At 40.9% G+C, this 17769-nt stretch overlaps 1 protein-coding gene across 6 annotated transcripts in view; it reads right to left on the bottom strand.

Annotated features, from left to right (window-relative positions):
• LOC118793255 (myosin phosphatase Rho interacting protein) overlaps positions 1-17769 on the bottom strand; it is a 50734-nt gene that overhangs the window by 25271 nt on the left and 7694 nt on the right. For 5 of the 6 annotated variants that reach the window (XM_036551362.1, XM_036551386.1, XM_036551369.1 and 2 more), the window contains exons 2-8: positions 14349-14426; positions 13694-13759; positions 5622-5773; positions 4950-5034; positions 4533-4707; positions 2931-3396; positions 1384-1510 (exon numbers count right to left, since the gene is read on the bottom strand). In XM_036551362.1, the coding sequence (XP_036407255.1) occupies positions 1384-1510; positions 2931-3396; positions 4533-4707; positions 4950-5034; positions 5622-5773; positions 13694-13759; positions 14349-14426 (1149 nt within the window). The remainder of the gene's footprint in view (positions 1-1383; positions 1511-2930; positions 3397-4532; positions 4708-4949; positions 5035-5621; positions 5774-13693; positions 13760-14348; positions 14427-17769) is intronic. The other variant, XM_036551353.1, reaches the window with a different exon arrangement.

Raw genomic sequence — 17769 nt, 5'->3', positions numbered from 1 at the left:
TTTTTTTTGCTTTTCTGAAGAAGTGTTTTCCCCAGGATTGGGTGGGAAAAGGAAGTGCAATTATCTAGGGACTCCAACCACAGAATGGAAAATGGAAATTAATTCAGCACACACCTTTGACCTCCACTCACAACCAAAACAAAAACAGAAGGACAAGAGGAGTGTCTGCTTGGGGTGTAACGAGTGTGTGTAAGAATACTCAATCACTTGCAGACACTACCATCCAGTTATTTCCACTGCAGTCTAACACTACACAACTATATACAGTGTTTTAGTAGCACAGCCCAATGTTACTTCTGTCTGTACTCCTTCACTATTGTATGTCTAGATGGAAAAACTGTAATGAATTTTTTTCTTTAACTCTTCTTAAATTAAATAGTTTTGCATTCATCAACAAACTGTGACATAGATGGAAAAGTTCAGCATGGCGATCTCTTAATGTGCTCAATGCCCACCATTTATCATAGAAGTCCACCACAATTTTGGCTGTTTGGAGTAATAATATATCAATGTCAGCAAACAATGCCCATCTAGTATTTTTACTTACCACAGCATTGTTGTCTTTGGTTGCTCAAAAAACATGGTAATTTTTTTAAACAAGACACCTCCGTAACATGCTGAATTCATCACACTGAAGAATAAGATGTTTTCAGTATGTTCTTGTCGATAACTAGCTAGCTATCAACTGTAGATAGGCCTTCTCACTCAGTATACAAGTAGCTTGCTTGGTAATTAGCCAAATAGCACAGATTAAGTGCTAAGTGTAAACGGTTATTCTAGAAAAAGAAAAAGAAAAAAAAAGATGACATGACACGCAGTTTTAGCTAATTAAGCCACTATCAGAATATGATCATTTGGGTGTATATCTTGGATTGGCTGGAATTTTTTCCCCAAATTTTCAACAGCTATCAATGCTTTAATTTATTTAGATTTAGGTTTGACTATTTTTGCTATAAAATACTGGATTTCCACTTTCAGTAAATTGCTGAAATTCTAATAGGACTTAATTGTTTTAGGAGACAGCATCAAGGCTGTATGGCCTGATTTGGTTGCCCTCTAGCAGTCATTATCCAGAACACCAGAAATTCCAAAGTATATGTACTCACACTTTCACAAAGTAACCTTTTAGAATCTTTTGCAATTTTGCAGGTTTTTTTGTCATCCTTACAAAACACTGCTTCCTCAATGTCACAGAAGTGGAAACAGGAGTGCAAAAAAATATGGGCTGGGAGAAAGATCATGAAATAATGTGGATTTGAACTTCACAAATCCACAAAACAGTCCATTTCAAATTGCTTAGATTTCAGTGCACCCCTGTTGAAGGTAAAAAGCACCGATTTTGCTGCTCATGCAGGCTTTCAGGAGAGGAGGGAGGGAGCATACCTCCCTCTGGAAGCGCCTGGTTTCGCTGCGGCCCTGCCTCGCGGCACTTCGACCCGCCTCTTCCACCTCCATCCTCTCCGCATTCTCCAGCTCCAGTGCCTCCAGCTTCTCGATCACATTGGAGCGGCTGCAAAAGCGAGGAGGGAGATGACGCCACAAAGCAACGCTTGGGTGCAGGCCTACAGGGTAATGACAGTGATATCACCGCCATAAACAACTAAGAGGAGGTGAAACCGGCTTTCCCGCAAACCTCAGAGAGAGAGAGGTCTTTGATACTACTATCTCTTTCTCTGTTAAGGTCCATCCATCATGCCTATGGCTGCACAGGACAATACTTTTACTTTTCTCATTAGGTGGGAGAGGGGGGGGGGGGGGGGGGAGAAATCTCTTTTAAAATGCTTATGACTGAAAGGAAATAAGACTGAAAAAGTCAGAATACAGAAAATCCCATATATGTATACATTTATTGGGATATACACACACACACACACACACACACACACACAACCATGACAGCACACACTACACTATACACTATGTATTGCACAGTAAGAGATAATAGTTGAGGTATACAAGGCAGCCGTTTGTTGACCCCCATACCTCTACTCACCTGTGGCATAGTTTTAGGCCTTTATTTATGATAAAATGTGAAGCACTATGCTGTCAGCTGAGATGCCTTTCTTTGATGATCACCTCTTTTCTTTCCCTTTTTGTTCAGTAGAAGACTTTAGTTTACTGCGGGTCAGTTGGAAATATTAAATGACTCTCTTTGAATTGTGACCTTATATGGGGAATCCACTGCAGTGTCAGTGCTCCTTAAAAGGCAATAAGCGAGACAGTCGGTGAAATATTTCTGTCACATGACTGTTAGCGGCTTTATTGGCTGCTGGGCATAGAATGGCACAGCTCCCATAAACTAAAATTAAAACAAACGTACCCCTTATCTTTCCACTGCACAGGTTTTCATCATTCTAAGAGCAGTTTGCAGTTTAAATGTAATATTAAAGAGGGAAAATTTTATCTGGTGGAAAAAAGATGAAATACCCTCATCTCTTTGAGGGGCCGTGTTTGAAGTGCCCCATTCCTAGGCTTGTGCCTCCTGACCTTTACGAAAAGGGTGAGCAGAGGAACCCGATGGACAGTACAGAGAAAAGGGCTACAGACACAGATCCACATTTTGTTCACTGTTAACTTTTACACCCTGTTACTTCTGAAGCCAACAAGCAAAATCATAAACATCAATTATATTTTGCATGCAATCATCTTTACTAAACTAGAATCACACAAACGTGGGTCTGTGGAATTGACAAATTATATATTAATATAAAATGATTTCCTCATTTTATATATATGTATTGTTATAAAGTGATAAATTCACTTCTTCTAAGCTTTCCAAAACTGTCCTGCAAGTATGAACCTAGGATTCAGAACCCACTTCTGAATCTGACAAGCCTCTCGGGTGAAAGCTGTGGCACGCTGGACTGTGCGTATACCTTTAAAAGACTGCTGGGAAATACCCTCCAAACTGTCCTTACAGCAAGGCTCACCTTCTCTCTGGGCTTAAAAGCAGCTCCGCCTCCTGCCTCTCGGGGCTGCGCACGCGGCTGCGCTTCTCCGCCTTGCGGGCCTCGGCCTCGTGGCGCCGTGAGCGTGCGGCGTCATGAAGGCCGGGCGCTCGCTGGCCGCGCAGCAGGGGCTCGGCGGGGTGGCTGTCGGTGCTGGTGACGGTGCTGCCGCTGGCGTCCGAGTCCAGAGAGCTCATGGAGCCGCTGATGTGGGAACCATTGGAGAGCAGGCTGCTGCCCGAGGGGAAGGGGTCGCTGGGGGCAGGGGAGTGGCAGCGGGGGATGCCGCCCAGCTCCCCGCTGTGCCGGCTGGAAGAGCTGCCCGTTGGTGACAGGATGTCCAGTGGGGGCTGCGGGGCAGCGGCGTGGAACGGGATCCCGCCCCGGTCCAGCTCGTCCCCGTTCACCGAGCCCTGGTCAGAGTTCAGGTCTACAGGCGCCACATCTCCTGGAAAAAAAGACAGGGGTCACTGGTAATAACAACAAACTGGCAGGTAACTGAAGGACTCTAACCTGACAGCAAGTATTTGCTCAGACTTTTGTTGTTGAAACTGCTTTGCTTTATAATTTGAGGGAACCCAGTCTTTTGCCCTGGAAAGGAATGAGACTCATGCATCTGACCAGACACTGTTCAAACCTTCATCAATCTGCTACATAGCTAAGAGACACACGAGCCTCAGCTGAAGTGAGCTCCATACACTGAAGCAGCCACTTCCCTTGGTTTCAACTTACACTGTAAATTTATACTGTGAATGCCATTGTGTGAAATCTCTCTCACCTGCTAGCACCGCAAAAGCAAAACTGTGTGAAAGCAGTATGACCAAATATAGGTTAAAAGGAAAAAAATGTACTTCTGCATCTATAGTTTATTACTTCTGGCAACTTCATTCCCCACAGTCCGTGCCATTTAAACAATACTGCATCCAAGAGAAAATACACCATTTTGTTCTGTCACTCATAAGTGTTGCACTTCACTGAAACCTTAACGTCTTGGCAGAAAGTGTACAGTTTATCATGTCTGAGAATGCATCTGACATTTCCAGGGGCCCTACTACAATTTCTACACTGTTTTTTTTTACAGTGCACCGCAGACAAAAATGACAGTTTATGATATTTTCAATACAATTAGCCCGGCGAGACTTTTAACCAGGGATGTTAAGCTAGTGTAATCAACCTCATTGCTTCAAATAATGACAAATACTGGAGTTTACATAAGGACTTAAGTTCATTCAAACCGCCTCAATGTTCCACCCGTGGCTACAGAATACACTGTAAGGGAACCCAATACCCAAATGTGGGTGGGTTGGCTGATGCTGCCAAAATGTCACCATTAATAGCCAATAACAAACAAATATGCTAAATGAAATGTGCCGTTATCAAAAATACATTCCTGAAAATGGACAAATCATTGATAAAATCTCACATATCAGAGCATTTCATCAGAGACACATTTTTGAAATAATTCAAAGTCTTGCTTTGTTCTTGCACGTGGTGTTACTGGGAATGCCTTCTTGAAGTTAAAAGAGGGAAGGCGAAAGCTACAGTCTAACAATTCGGTCAGCAATGGCGCTGTGTCCTCCATACCTGCAGGGGTCAGTGGTGAGCCAATGGGAGCAATATCTGCTGAGGGCCAGACCTGTGCCACATCTGCCTCCCTGCTCTGCAGCTCTTCCTGCCATATGATGGACCGTGAATCCGGAACCTTCTCTGCTTCTGGAATTCCAGAGCCGGTCACAGCCACCTTCGCTGGGCCCGGCTCCTGAAAGTCAATGAAACATTGTAACATGAAATATAGAATAAGACAACAACAGAAATTCTACACACACACACAGGATGCCTTTTCAAAACTTAAGGAATCTGATGTTTCAGAATCCCCTAAAAGACAAATATGGAAGAAGGAAACAAAAAACAAACGAAAAAGCCAAATTTGGTAAGATTTGCAGTTGTTGACCAAAAACAGCTTTCCACAACTGGAAAGAGTGACTGTTGAGATTATATCACCTGGGAGGTTGTAGGCTCCACCTTGCGTTTCTTCTTCTGGTTCTGCTTGTTGGTACGTGGGTATACCACTAGCTGTTCACTCCATCTAGTAACAAGGAAACAGTATATATTCAATTTAGACACAGATTTCATCTACCTAATCTATGATTGGAAGTAGAAGTCAAATAAAGGTAAAAACAGCCAGGGAAATTTTTTGTCTTCTGAATTGCAGGGAAAGTATAAAATGTATAAAATTGTGTAAATAGAAAATATGAAGTGAAACGTGCAAACAGAAACACAACTCCCTTTTTACCAAGATGTTTAAATGAAAGCATGAGCAAATACTGCTCACTGCATGAAAGAATCACAGACATTTTGATCATTTTAAATGATATAAACTAATAAACATTTCGGTCAAATTTGGTTTAAATATCTAATCAAGGGACATTTGCCTCCAATGCAAGCTTCTTGGGTGTGCAAACACTATCATCCTAACTTTAATACCATGACACATCATCATAGGGAAACATGAGACAAAGAGAGGGGGAAACTTTCTCTTTAATCAGCTGTGCAGAACATTGTGACGGATGAACGACAGCACATACAAGGCCTAAACATATGCGGGCTTCTATCCCCCCCCCCCCCCGCAGTGAAGAGCTAACTCACTCGGCCCGGTTTCTGTCTGGCACGTACCCGTTGATGATCTCTTTGTTTTCGCCACGGATGAAGTACTCCTGCTCAGGCGTGATGATGCACAGTGCGTTCTTCTGCCCGGTCCTGGGTTCCGCGTCAATGACGTCTGTGCACTGGTTCATGTTCACCGTTCCTTGTGGCAGAGTGCTTGGCTGAGGGGATATCAGGAGTTTAGTGTTCTGAGCAAAATACAGGTGTTCAATATGTTCTATATGCCCAATTGAAAAAGTTGCAAAATCAACAGCAAAATCAATGGGTGCTTCCACTGCATTTCACACAAAGTCATTCACAAACAATATCCATAATATTTTTTCCCCACTCAGTTCTGCATTACAACCATGATATAGTTGACTGTATTAGTCTTATGTGTTGTGTGCATAGTGGTGCACCTACCAAACAGGGTGAGAATCAATTTAAAGTGAAAGGTCTTCACTGCATCTTATTTGCTGAGCTGGATGACAAATATAGAAAGGGGTACTCTGATTCTGAAGAAACCTTAGGCCATTCCTCAGAATCCTAGAGGCAATTTTGTTTTCAGTAAGTGAAGGCAGGTGTGCCATCAAATTGTTTTCTTCCATGCGCTACAGATTTGAAGTTGTTCTGAAACGTATTTGGCCATGAATGCAAAGACAATCACAAAACAAAAAGGCAAAGAGTAACAAATGTAATGAAATTTTATCTGACAATCACATAATCAAGCAAAATATTGTTTTGATTTTTAAAAATATTGAAAACCTGGGAAGTAATCTTAACTAAAGCTAGACTAACTGACATGACTAAACTGATTCAAAATTATACGTGACAAAATATGATTTTATTTATTTATTTATTTTGCATTTTCAACAAAACCGCAAAGATGTCCTACTTTGCGAAATAGACACATGAGGTAATAGAGAGGAGGAAGCGCCCAGAAAACCATGGCCCAATTTTTGCAGTCATGATTTTTGTCAAAACCTTTAACTGGGCAAAAGCTATGACAAGAGTGAAACTGGAGGGTATTTTCACTCAGCCATTTCACAGAGGAAAAAAAGCATCTGCTTTCCAGCTTCCTTGTCACTCTGCCTCTACAGTAAGGACAATGCATGGTTATCGAAATATTGTCATGGCAACAAGGAAAATCCTTTTGGTTCCAGTGCTGGGGGATTGAATAGGGGAGGCAACAGCCTAGAAAGCTAGGACTAAGCCTCTTTTGTAAGCATACGCAAGCAGTTGGAGAACAGATAAGTAAGACTGAGTAGGTGCGTCACTGTTTTGCACGCCCAAAGACAGGAACAACAGTGAAAAATAGGAAAAACTTCAAAATGACTAAAACTCCTTTCCCATTTAATTTGTCAGTAAATGACTCGCTTGTTCACCAGTTACATTCTGAATTAGTGAAACAAAGTATCTCAGAAATGTTCCTTTCCAGTCCCAAGCAAACAACTACTGCATTCCTCTGTGGAAACTTCAGTTTTCTTCAACTTCAGAGAGTTGAAAAAACACATTAAAGACGCTACTGCTTATAATATTCTCTTTTTGCTCACAGCAACTACCAGATAAGAGAGTGCTGTTGCATAATATCTTTACCTTCACTTGTACTGTAGAACAACTCCCACAGAATAGTAGGAGGCCCTTCAGTATAGTGCTGCTTTCAGCCTTGGCTGTTATCAGGCATTCTGCTGCCTCTCGATGTAAAACAGGTGCTCCCTTTTTCCTGATGCCTTTTATGGCCATTTCAGTGATCCCGCTTTATTAAACGCTGCCAGTAGACCCGAGGGGCTGCCAAATATGGCAATTACAGTGTGTCATGGTAATAAACTGCAGCGGCTTTAAAAGCTCATAAAATGGAGATACAACAACATACGTTTTTCAGAACATTAACTAAGACTGTTGTGAAGCAATGTATTGAGTTGCGATATCAGTTTTGTTTAAAGAATGACGAAAACACAAGGAAACAGTAACATCTATGATTATAAAGGAGGAAATGGTTATTGATATCTCTGCTGTTGTTGCCTATAAATGGTGTGTCTGAATGTTTTCAGTAGATAATTTTCAAAAGGTTTAACTTTATCTAATCTACATATTACTTTTAGCTCAATCATGACTGCCTCAACAGTCAATCCGATCGTTTAGGTTTACCTTTGCCAGGCACGTTTTTACTGAGGCACACAAATTGCAATGCTGCTGTTTTTACTTGTTACGGTCTCAGCTCTGTAATTTCAAGAGAATGTAACCTAATGCATTTAGAACCAGGCCTACTTGTTTCACAAACATTTATTGAGGCAGTCTGGAGGGGTACACAGAGAATGCAGAGGTCTTCTCACTTGCACTGTAACAAAGCAGTTGTTTAAAGCTAAAATTTCACAAACACAAAACTTCTTAAATTGAAACACAAAACAAATGCTGGCAAGATCATTTATCAATCCCACAGTGCTAATGTTCTCGATGTGTCCTTCCCTTGCTTATTTAGGTCGTAGCATGCACAGAAAAGGAGACAGCTGTCCAGTAGGTGTGTGCACGGACCAAAATTGGCAAATGCATAAAGGCTCTTTGTCTGCCAAGTTTTTGCCCTTCATATGTTTTATATTACTGTGGATTTGACTCCAAAACAAAATCGAATTCCATATCCTTCAATTGTTTGAGACTTTTATAGGTTTGCTATTTATAAGTCAGACAGAGGTTACAAGAGAAATAATGCTTTTCTTACAGATATAAATGCAGCACTTCTTAGAGAGTGAAGAGTGCATGAATGGGGTGAGTAGTTTTGTAATATCAGATTACAGACACCTAAAAAAATGTATTACAATGCATTTTTATATGCTTTCATATACTTTAATGAGCCAAAGCCAAGCAGATAATTTATCAGTAATTTTAAAATAAAATAAAAATATCACAACAAAATCAAATATGGTGGCTGAAACATGTAACCAGTCAACACAAAGCTCATTGATTTAAGCAGATACTTGACAAAGTTTTATGGTTTATGACTGTCAGTCTTCTTTGCCTTGACTGTTATATGCTTTAAAAGAAAAATAAGTCTGAAGTGAGATGGAGCTACACTACTGTATCCTATTGTCATAGTATGCTATACATTGCTATAGAGAAACTGTTATATATGCCTTAGGATTAATCTGGACTAAGCAGGTCAATTATTGGCCTGACCTTTTAAATCAGAAACTTTGATTTTTCAGTGGTTGGATATCATAAAATCCTGGTAAAAGCTTCCCTGCATGTTGGTCTGTAGTGTCCATATGTTATTGGTTGATTTTAGTGAATTACATATGCAGCTAGGAACTCTTGTAACTTTCACCTTAGATGACATGAATATCTGCAGTATGTTCATACTTCTGTTGCTTGTGTTAGTTGGGTTAATTAAACACTCTGCAAACAAAAAATATGCCAAAAAATAAATGCACATCTTAATATAAATATTAATCAAATTCACCAGAGGAACACCTGTTAATTTAATTTTCTGCTAGAAAAAGACAATAAACATGGTCACACAAATTTTTTAAGTTACTTTCAAGATAATTTAAGTGGTGAAATGGCACGCAACTGAGAAAATGTTGACTTGATCCCTCTGAACCCTCTTCGAAGACAAAAATACAGTAAAAAACATCTTTATGTAAACAAGACGTAATTTTGTAAGTAAAAAGTGCTAAAAGTTATATACTGGGGCACTTACAGACTAAACCATACTTGAATACATGCACCACTTCACCAACTGCACAACATGAACTACGACAGGTAAGACTGTTGCTGTAACTGCAGTTTGAAACATTTTAACTGTTTTAGAAAAATGCAAACTATTAGCAGTGTGTATTAGCAGTGAAGTGATGCAGCCAGGGAAGTAACTGAATTCCACTGGATGCTGTTATGATTGACTGAACTTTAAACCAGTAAGGAAGGTATCGTACCACAAAAAGCCTGTTTGCTTCCTGACTAACAATACGTTTATCGTTCCATTCCTGGCCTATATAGTTTCTGGCTGATCCCATTCTTAACCTAGTAGGCAAGCTTTTGCAAGCTGAGTTATAACTACAAGTGATACAGATAATATGTGTTATTAGTCATTTTGTTTGTGAGTGCTTAGAGAAGAAATCTTATCCATGAATATTTACTTTTACTATATTTGGCTTCTAGTTTTACCTTCATCAACCAAAAACAAGTCAAGCAAAAATGAACACAATAAAATAAAACATAAAAATCAAACCATGAGCATGCCAATGAAGTTTTTTACAGGGTCTAAGCCTTAACACAGAAATATCATTCAAACCACAAAGAAACGGTCTGAAGGCCAGAAATGGCTATTGCCATTTTCGTTTTGACTTCCCCACAGTAACCAGCAATGAAAATTTCAAGCAAATCGTCAGAGGCCATAAACCATTATACTCTAACTCAACACCTGGCAGATGAACAGGCAAACAGAAAGCTCTACAACGTATCTGCCAGTGTTTCAGGGTCTGCACTGTGTCTATCGAAGGAAGGAGGACTGGATCAAACCGTCCCTTTAATAACACACAAATGATGGTCCTCTGCCCCTTTTCTTCTTTGAACTGTGTGATTTTATGTTTTAAATAATCCTATCCAGTTTACAGAAATAGACACCAAGACAGGCAGCCCGTGGAATGTAAATCTCAGACATATTTTACATTTCCATGTGGTTTTGAGGACTGAAGTTCTCAGAGTATAGCATAGTCATCCGCAGCCCTCGGTAGTTCACCAAATATGGGCATATTAGAGGAATGCTGAGCAAAGCCCAGACTCCGCATTCAGAGGATTTCTGTCTAATGGCTAAAATAGCTTCTTTCCACCAGTCCAGCTCCAGCTTCTTCTCAGACAGCACACTTCCAGTGTTTCCATCTACCCCAGGTATATCCAAGGGTGGCCAAAAGTGCAGCCCAACTATGAACAGTTGACCTGGTAGGGCTGCATATATTCAGCACGGATAAGTAGAGGCAGGATTCCAAAAGGCATTACAAAAAGAGGAAGAAGATTTCAAGATTACAGAGAAAGCCGTAGTTTTAGCTTTAAAAATGGTTCAACAGTTACAACCATGCAAAGGTCTATAAAATTTAGTACTGTTGCTAATTCAGTAAATTGTCACTTTCTATTCAGTTTAGCAAAGCCAACTTTAAGACAAATTAAAAATTTACTTAAGGTGGTTACTGTTGTATTTGAAATTCATACGAAGGATACATGAGAAATCTATTCATAATCCTCATTAACAATTACAATATAGTAATGTATTAAACCAGTTATATTAGCTAAAAAAACACATACAGGAAGTAGTAAAGCACTCTCTTTTGATTGGTTGTGATACTGACACCATGTTTCCAATAACTTCTTTTTCAAAAGTATGACAATCTTATCAGTATCTAAACATACGAGTTAGCAAGGTACCAAGGTTTCAAGGGCCAGCTCTGATTTTAGAGCATGAACCGAAATTTAAATTTTCCTTTCAAAGACAAGTCTAGCTCTAACTAATACTAAGGTCACGTTGAGCTATTTGAAACCTACCTAGGTATTGATATTCTGATTTTCCATATATTATGTGGTTCACTACAGTTGGGGTCTAACATTTCAGACATATCAAATTCACATAACCATATTCAAGTATACACTGGAATTGAAAGTAAACACACTTAAAACACATTAGAGTCCACCTATTTGCCACTTTTAGTACTAAAAGCAGCTCTGTCCAAATATATGGGAGTCACTGTCACACATGACTGTTAAGACTTCTCTACCACCTTGGAGCCAATACTAAAAATTCTTTGTCATACAATTTTCCTTATTTGGAACATATACATATGGTGATGTGATTAACTACTGTGCCAGAGACATTACTACACAATGACATTTACTACGCAAGTGATCCTTCTGTTATACTTCGCAATCCCCATATAAACAAAGCATGGGCCTGGACTGTCATGTTAAAAACCATTCACATGGAATTTAGCGGTGCTGTAAAAAACAGCACCTCTGCTGGTTCAGAACAATCTGGCAAAGGCAATGCTGATAGCTGTCACGCTGAACTAACTCATGTATCTCTCTTATGATTGCCATGTTCTTTTTCCATGTTCTCTGCCTGAGGAAAGGTTGTTGATTTGGACAGGCCGGGTCTTCATTCCAACTGTAAAAAGTGTGTGTACAAACAGAAAAACTTAGACCAACGGCAGTTTTAATCCTTTAGTTGAAGTCAGTTGAAACAAGTGTGACCACACCATCTGCCAGCAATATGGTTCAGGTATATCTGATCAAGCCAATATCCCCATGGCTAAGACAAACATGCAGCTGACAATTGATGGCCAATTGACTAAAAAGGTAACCAGAAACACTTCTAAATATCAAATTAGTATAATTTAGTCAAACATTTTAACCAATGTCATGTGGGTCACCATAAACCACTCACAACTACATGAACAGCTTCAATGAAAGCAATGTGAACAAAATACCTCTGCACACCATATTGCATCTTAGCAATCCTGGAACATATTCCCACATGAGAACTCTTCTCAAGATATGACAAATCAGAGTAAATGTCTCAGAAAAATATTGAAAAATAACAACAACCACCATTTCTACTTCACAGACTGGATGGAAAACAATGGGGAAAGGAGAACATGAAAAACCCTTATCTACCTCCTCTCTCATGATGACACATCTGGATAAGACAATTTTAAGATCAGACAATCATTACGGGGAATTAGAAATTAGTGAACAAATAAATGGGGTATATCTATTTCTTTTTGCTTGTTTGTTTCGGTTTAATTGCCCAAACATCACAAGCAAACCCTGTGGGCTAAACTCTCCAACATGTTTTATCAGTCAAACGTGCAAGAGTTACTATTCTGGGGTGCACAAAGAAGCTGTTTCCCTGACCTAATTTCCCTGCTTTCCTCTGACTGTTCCCAGAGCAGATGAAAAGACTGCAAAGACAATGCAGCTGACAGCATTTTAATAGCCATTACAAAGGAAGGAAAAGTTGTTTTACACTGAGCGAGTATCGATGGCGCATGCTGAATATCACTCCTCACTGGAGGATGAGCCACTGCAGGCCCTGAAAGCAAGGGGGGGAGGGAGAAAGGAGAGGGAGAAGCGATGCATCGCTTTCGACGCCAGGGCCTCAACCACTCAATCTTCATGACAGGGAGTCAGTGTGAGGGCTGCACTGTTTACATACAAACTGCCTAATCTTCGGGCAGATCAGCCGGCTAATTTGGTCACCCAGCTTGCATTCCTGCGAAACAAACGGGTCGAACTGGGCCCTCGTAAGCCCCGACTCTCTGTGACGCCGATCTCGCCACCTCAATGGTTCCTTTCTCCTTCTCCCCATCGGCTTGTTTACAGCCTCGCTGTGGCAGGAAAATTCTACATGTGGGTGGGGCGGTCTGAGCACATCATGGCTCAAACAGTCACTTCACAGATAAGAATGGAGAGAAGTTCTCATCCTTCTCACACCATTCTGCATAACTGCTGTTTCAGTTCCTTAGCGTCTTGGGAGACGTAACTTGTTCGTTGGAAACAGTGCACACATATTTAGCAAAACAATTTTTAAGTATTTTGTGTCAGCAAAACAAGCCTGCTGTTTCTAGATGGCTATACTGGTACATCGTATCATGTAAAAGTGTAAGGACATGCACAACATGAAGAAGATTCAGAAGCTCTTAAACTGACCTTCTGAATCTGAGGACTGGATGTTGAATGTTTCTCAATGAGGATACCACTTGAGGATACCACTAAAAGGTATCATCCTTGTATAACTATAATGTAGCCAAAAACGTCCATCTTTTTCAGAAAAAAGAACACACTCAATGGCCAATAAAAATATCAGGTCAACAAATGTGCCTAGACATTTTGGTTTCCTGTATTAAACTATTTTGCAGTTCACCTCTGTTCAAATGGGTTGACTGAAACAGTAAAAAGTTTTACTGATGTTGGGACATTGAGAAAAGCTTTTGGTGCAAACTGTAAGAGAGCATGAGAAATGCAAATGCTGATTTGGCATAATTTGAGGTAATGGGAACAGTTACCCAAAAAAGAGCAATGCCATGTCTTCAGAAAGATCAGACGAAATGTGATCTGCTTACCGATTCATCCAAAGCAAAGCGCAAGCAGCCATGTTCGTACAGGACAAAGAATCGCCGTTGCCATTTCTGCAGAGATCAAAACAAAGTTACCGATTTTTGAATTTAGAAAATCCTAATGAAACTAAACATATTATCAATGTCAGATAAAACAAACTGTTATCATAGCCATGTTTTGTGAAGGGAATATCATACACTAAAGCACACCCACAGAACAAAAACATATGTAAACAACAGGAAGATATCAGTCTTAATAAGTATGGTTTTAGTGTTTTTTAAACCTCTACAATGATGGGTCCCCCATTTACTGGATGCATCTAAATAAATGTGGTATGATGTTTGGCATCTTGTGCACCGACACACAAACAGTGAGCTCAGAGGTAAATCTCAGAGGTAAAGAGGGAAAGGTCCTTTGCATGTAAGCATCCTGTCTCCAAGTTTCCCATCGTGCTCTGAGACAGAGGTCCCTGAAACAATCCTTTCAAATCCTATTATGGACACTCTGAAAGTTAAAATACTGCCCAGGTCCTCCTCTTAATCTTTAGCTGGTTTTATGGTCACAGAGTCAGAGCTGCACAGGCTACCTATGACCCATAGGCTACAAGACATCACGCCCCACCCTCACACTGTAGTCCCCAATCCCTAACCATGGCCTTACCCTGGATCGCTGCATTGGATTGTCAAAATCCGTCCCCTCCGGGGCCAAACACAACCAGCCTCCATAAATAGGCTTGGCCTGCAAAAGAAACCACAGCATTTTAGGCAATTGTTAAAACTGAGGGAAACAGAAATGGTGAAAAGAAGGGGGGGGGGGTAGACGCCCTTTGAGGTCCAGATGTAATTGGGCTGTTCGGCACAGTAAAAGAAAATTAATTCAAGCCTTCCCAGCAATATACCCAGGAAACCAAACACAGACCCATGTTGAGCATGAAGTCGCTCATGCTCTTCGCTGCAAGCAAAACATCACAACGTCTGTGTACTTTATGAACAACAATTAATTGCAACAAGTCCAAAACTGTAAGCATGGTTACATAAGTAGTTTTGAGGCTGTCTCACTGGTGGAAATAACTGTTGGGGAATCTGATTCAAAGGCATCATTGTAAACAATGACGGTCTGCCTTTGAGAAACCAATTTGAGAAAGGCAATTACCAAAGTCAATGCACATGAAAGTTCAGCAGATGGAAAAAAAATCTTTGACACATTCCCACAAAGTAGAGGTGCGGCGGGCTGTTTAAAATGACTGCCCTGAGCACTTCAATAAAGCTGAGCATCTGTCTGCTGAAACGCTAACATTAACATGCAACTGTCAAAGTCCCATAATTTTTTCCACATAACTACAGAAAATCTGCCAAGTGTCTTCCTTGCAGTTAAGATCTGTCAAAAGATAATTCGTGTCTCGACCAATAATCATACTACATTTCATCCATGCCGCTACAGGTTAATCGTAAATTAAATAATTTCTTGTTTAAGCTTGCAGACACCATCTATCTTGCGAAGGAAAGGTGAATGCAAAACGGTTTTTTGAAACTAATGTGAAAAAAAGAAATAATGTCCTGTGGCCTACGGAAACATTACCTTGACTTAAAGGAAAAAAAATTTTATACTGACAAGCATTTGCTTTCCTGTGACATCAAGCACACACTTTTTTATATATACGGTAGATATGATTTCAAACTCCAGAAGATACGGTCACATGTATTGAACTTTTGTCTGGTGAGAAGCCTCCATTTTATTACCATGTAGTGGAATAGTCTGTAACATGGTGGAAAATCTACAGTGCTGTTATTATCCTGTGTGAAAGTGTGTGCTTCTTTGCTCCCCCCCTCCCCCTCCAAAAAAAGAGAGGTCCAGCTGTGACTTTTGCGTGCGCTGTGTTGGAGCGCCAAGGTTCCAGGAGAGGACAGACACACCCCTCCACTTTTCCTCCACACATTGCAAGTCGGCTTCCTTTCCACTGCGTCCCCCGTAACCCCGCGGCCCTCCCCTCGGCATCGGGCTTAACTTTCAATTTCCTCCCGGGCTGAGAGGCCTCGGGGTCTGGGCTGTTCCCTGCGGGCCGCTTTATCCCTGCGTCCGCCTCACCCCTGGATGCACTCTACTGGCCTCGCTGACACTGGACCCCCAAGGTAGCGCTGGAATTAAAGAGCCAGGAACGACCTCTGGGAAACTCTGCTCAACTTTCCCAAACCACGCTTCCTTTCACAAGCCCCCCCCCAATCTTTTCTCTGCTGCCATCATCCCCTGCCTCCCACCTCTCCCACAGCGCAGTCTGCCTGATCCTCGGGAGGCTCAGCAACAGGCCCGAGGAAACGACTTTATAGGGCCATTTCTCAACTAAATAAAAGCCTGGCCCATCGCACTACAACTCACAAACCACCAACAAGAGAACATATAAAAAAAGCCACTGCAGTGGCATTCACAAAAAGCCCTGCGTTTGGTGAATGCCGCTGCTGTGGATTTTTTTTTTTTAGCATTCACAAATTCTACAACAGGAAGACCACTATCCTTAAGAAATAAAAATGAGCTACAAACATTTGTCACTGCAGGAAAGCCATAACCAATCAATAATGTCTGCAGTCAATACTGTGTTACTGTGCTGCACATCTGTTCACCCCCCAAAGGCTATTCATCCTCCATGCTTTTGTACACTTCCTGGAAAAGCAATGTCACTCCGCTGTAGTAACATCCTCTGCTCATGAAACAATGAAGTAAAAACACTTAAGGGCCTACCCATACAATACGGGTTATTTTAATTCACTTCAGTCGACTGATCTTGGACCACCACTTTAAATCCTCTCCCTATTTCTTTCTTGGTTCGACAGTGCTGGGCCAAGAAAGTCTGGCCTATTATTCAACCAGGGAAGATGGGTTCAGATCAAGACATTTGCCCAAATTATAATTACCAACAGACTGAAGACAGTATGGAAAAACAATCAAAAGATGACTCCACTTAGGACCCCAGCACATGGCAAAAAAAAAAAAAAAAAAAAAAACTGTACACTGAAGGTTCCTGCATGGTGCCTGCAGGAGTGAACAGCAGAAATTAGCAAGCTGATTCAGAGTGAAGAAAGAGAATAGTTCTCTTCCCTAGCTTCTAATTTGTTAATGCAAGCCATTTTTTTAACCATTTTGAAGCATCTAGGCATCTACACACATTTAAATCTTGCAGATGTGCTTAGTCACTTTTTTTAAAGCACTCAGCCCCTGGCTCATTTATATAAAAATAAAATACAAAAAGAAATCTTCCCTTTGCCAATCAGTTGAGCTGTTTAAATTATGTGCACTGGGAGAGAGCGCAGCACTTCAGTGTGATACAGTAACAGGCATCATAAAGTAAAGGCACTCGCACAAAAACTCAGTCTGGGCCTGCCATTTGAAAAAGGCTGTTCAAATCTGTGTTCATTGTCAGCGTGTGTGAGTCATCCCCAGAGGGACCTGGATGCTCTGAAACTCTGCCAGCTGTGGGGGCTTCAGCACAAAGACCTCCGAGGCCTCAGTTCCACTTCCTCCCCTGTAAAAGCACAGGCTCTGTCTCTAGCACTCTTGCTGAAGAAAACGATCCCAGATCTGTGGGGTCTGATCTCCCATCACTGCTCAGAAGGTCACGATTGTACTTTTCATCCAATGAGGAAAACAGAACAGAATTATTTCCAATTTTCAATTGTAATGTGCTGTATGTTTTATGTCAAATCAGATCTCAGACCACTAGCAGCTTATCAAAGGGCAGTCCTTTCCAGTAAATTCACGGCACTTGTGAGCAAGTCAAGCTCGCAACCACAAAGATGATCGCGTAAATAGTGTGATCTAGCTTAATGAAACTGTACACCGCAGAGCTTATAGCTGTTACTCAGTGGACGTGAGAGACAGTTAACATACATACTGACAATAATAAAGCCATAGCAATCTACCCCATTGATAATCTGCTCTAGATTCATGGAAGTTTGCTCTGATCAGACCTCATGTGGAGAGGAAAATTCTGTCTTTTTTACTTTTCAACTTCAAGAGTTTTGAAAATGCAAAAATCTTTCCTTTTTTACAGCAGCTTTATATATCACACACATACGCACATGTGCACTGT

This window comes from Megalops cyprinoides, chromosome 1 (assembly GCF_013368585.1).
Source record: "Megalops cyprinoides isolate fMegCyp1 chromosome 1, fMegCyp1.pri, whole genome shotgun sequence".
Taxonomy (NCBI): domain Eukaryota; kingdom Metazoa; phylum Chordata; class Actinopteri; order Elopiformes; family Megalopidae; genus Megalops; species Megalops cyprinoides.
The sequence above is the reverse complement of the archived record's forward strand: the minus strand, read 5'-3'. Positions and strand labels throughout refer to the sequence as shown.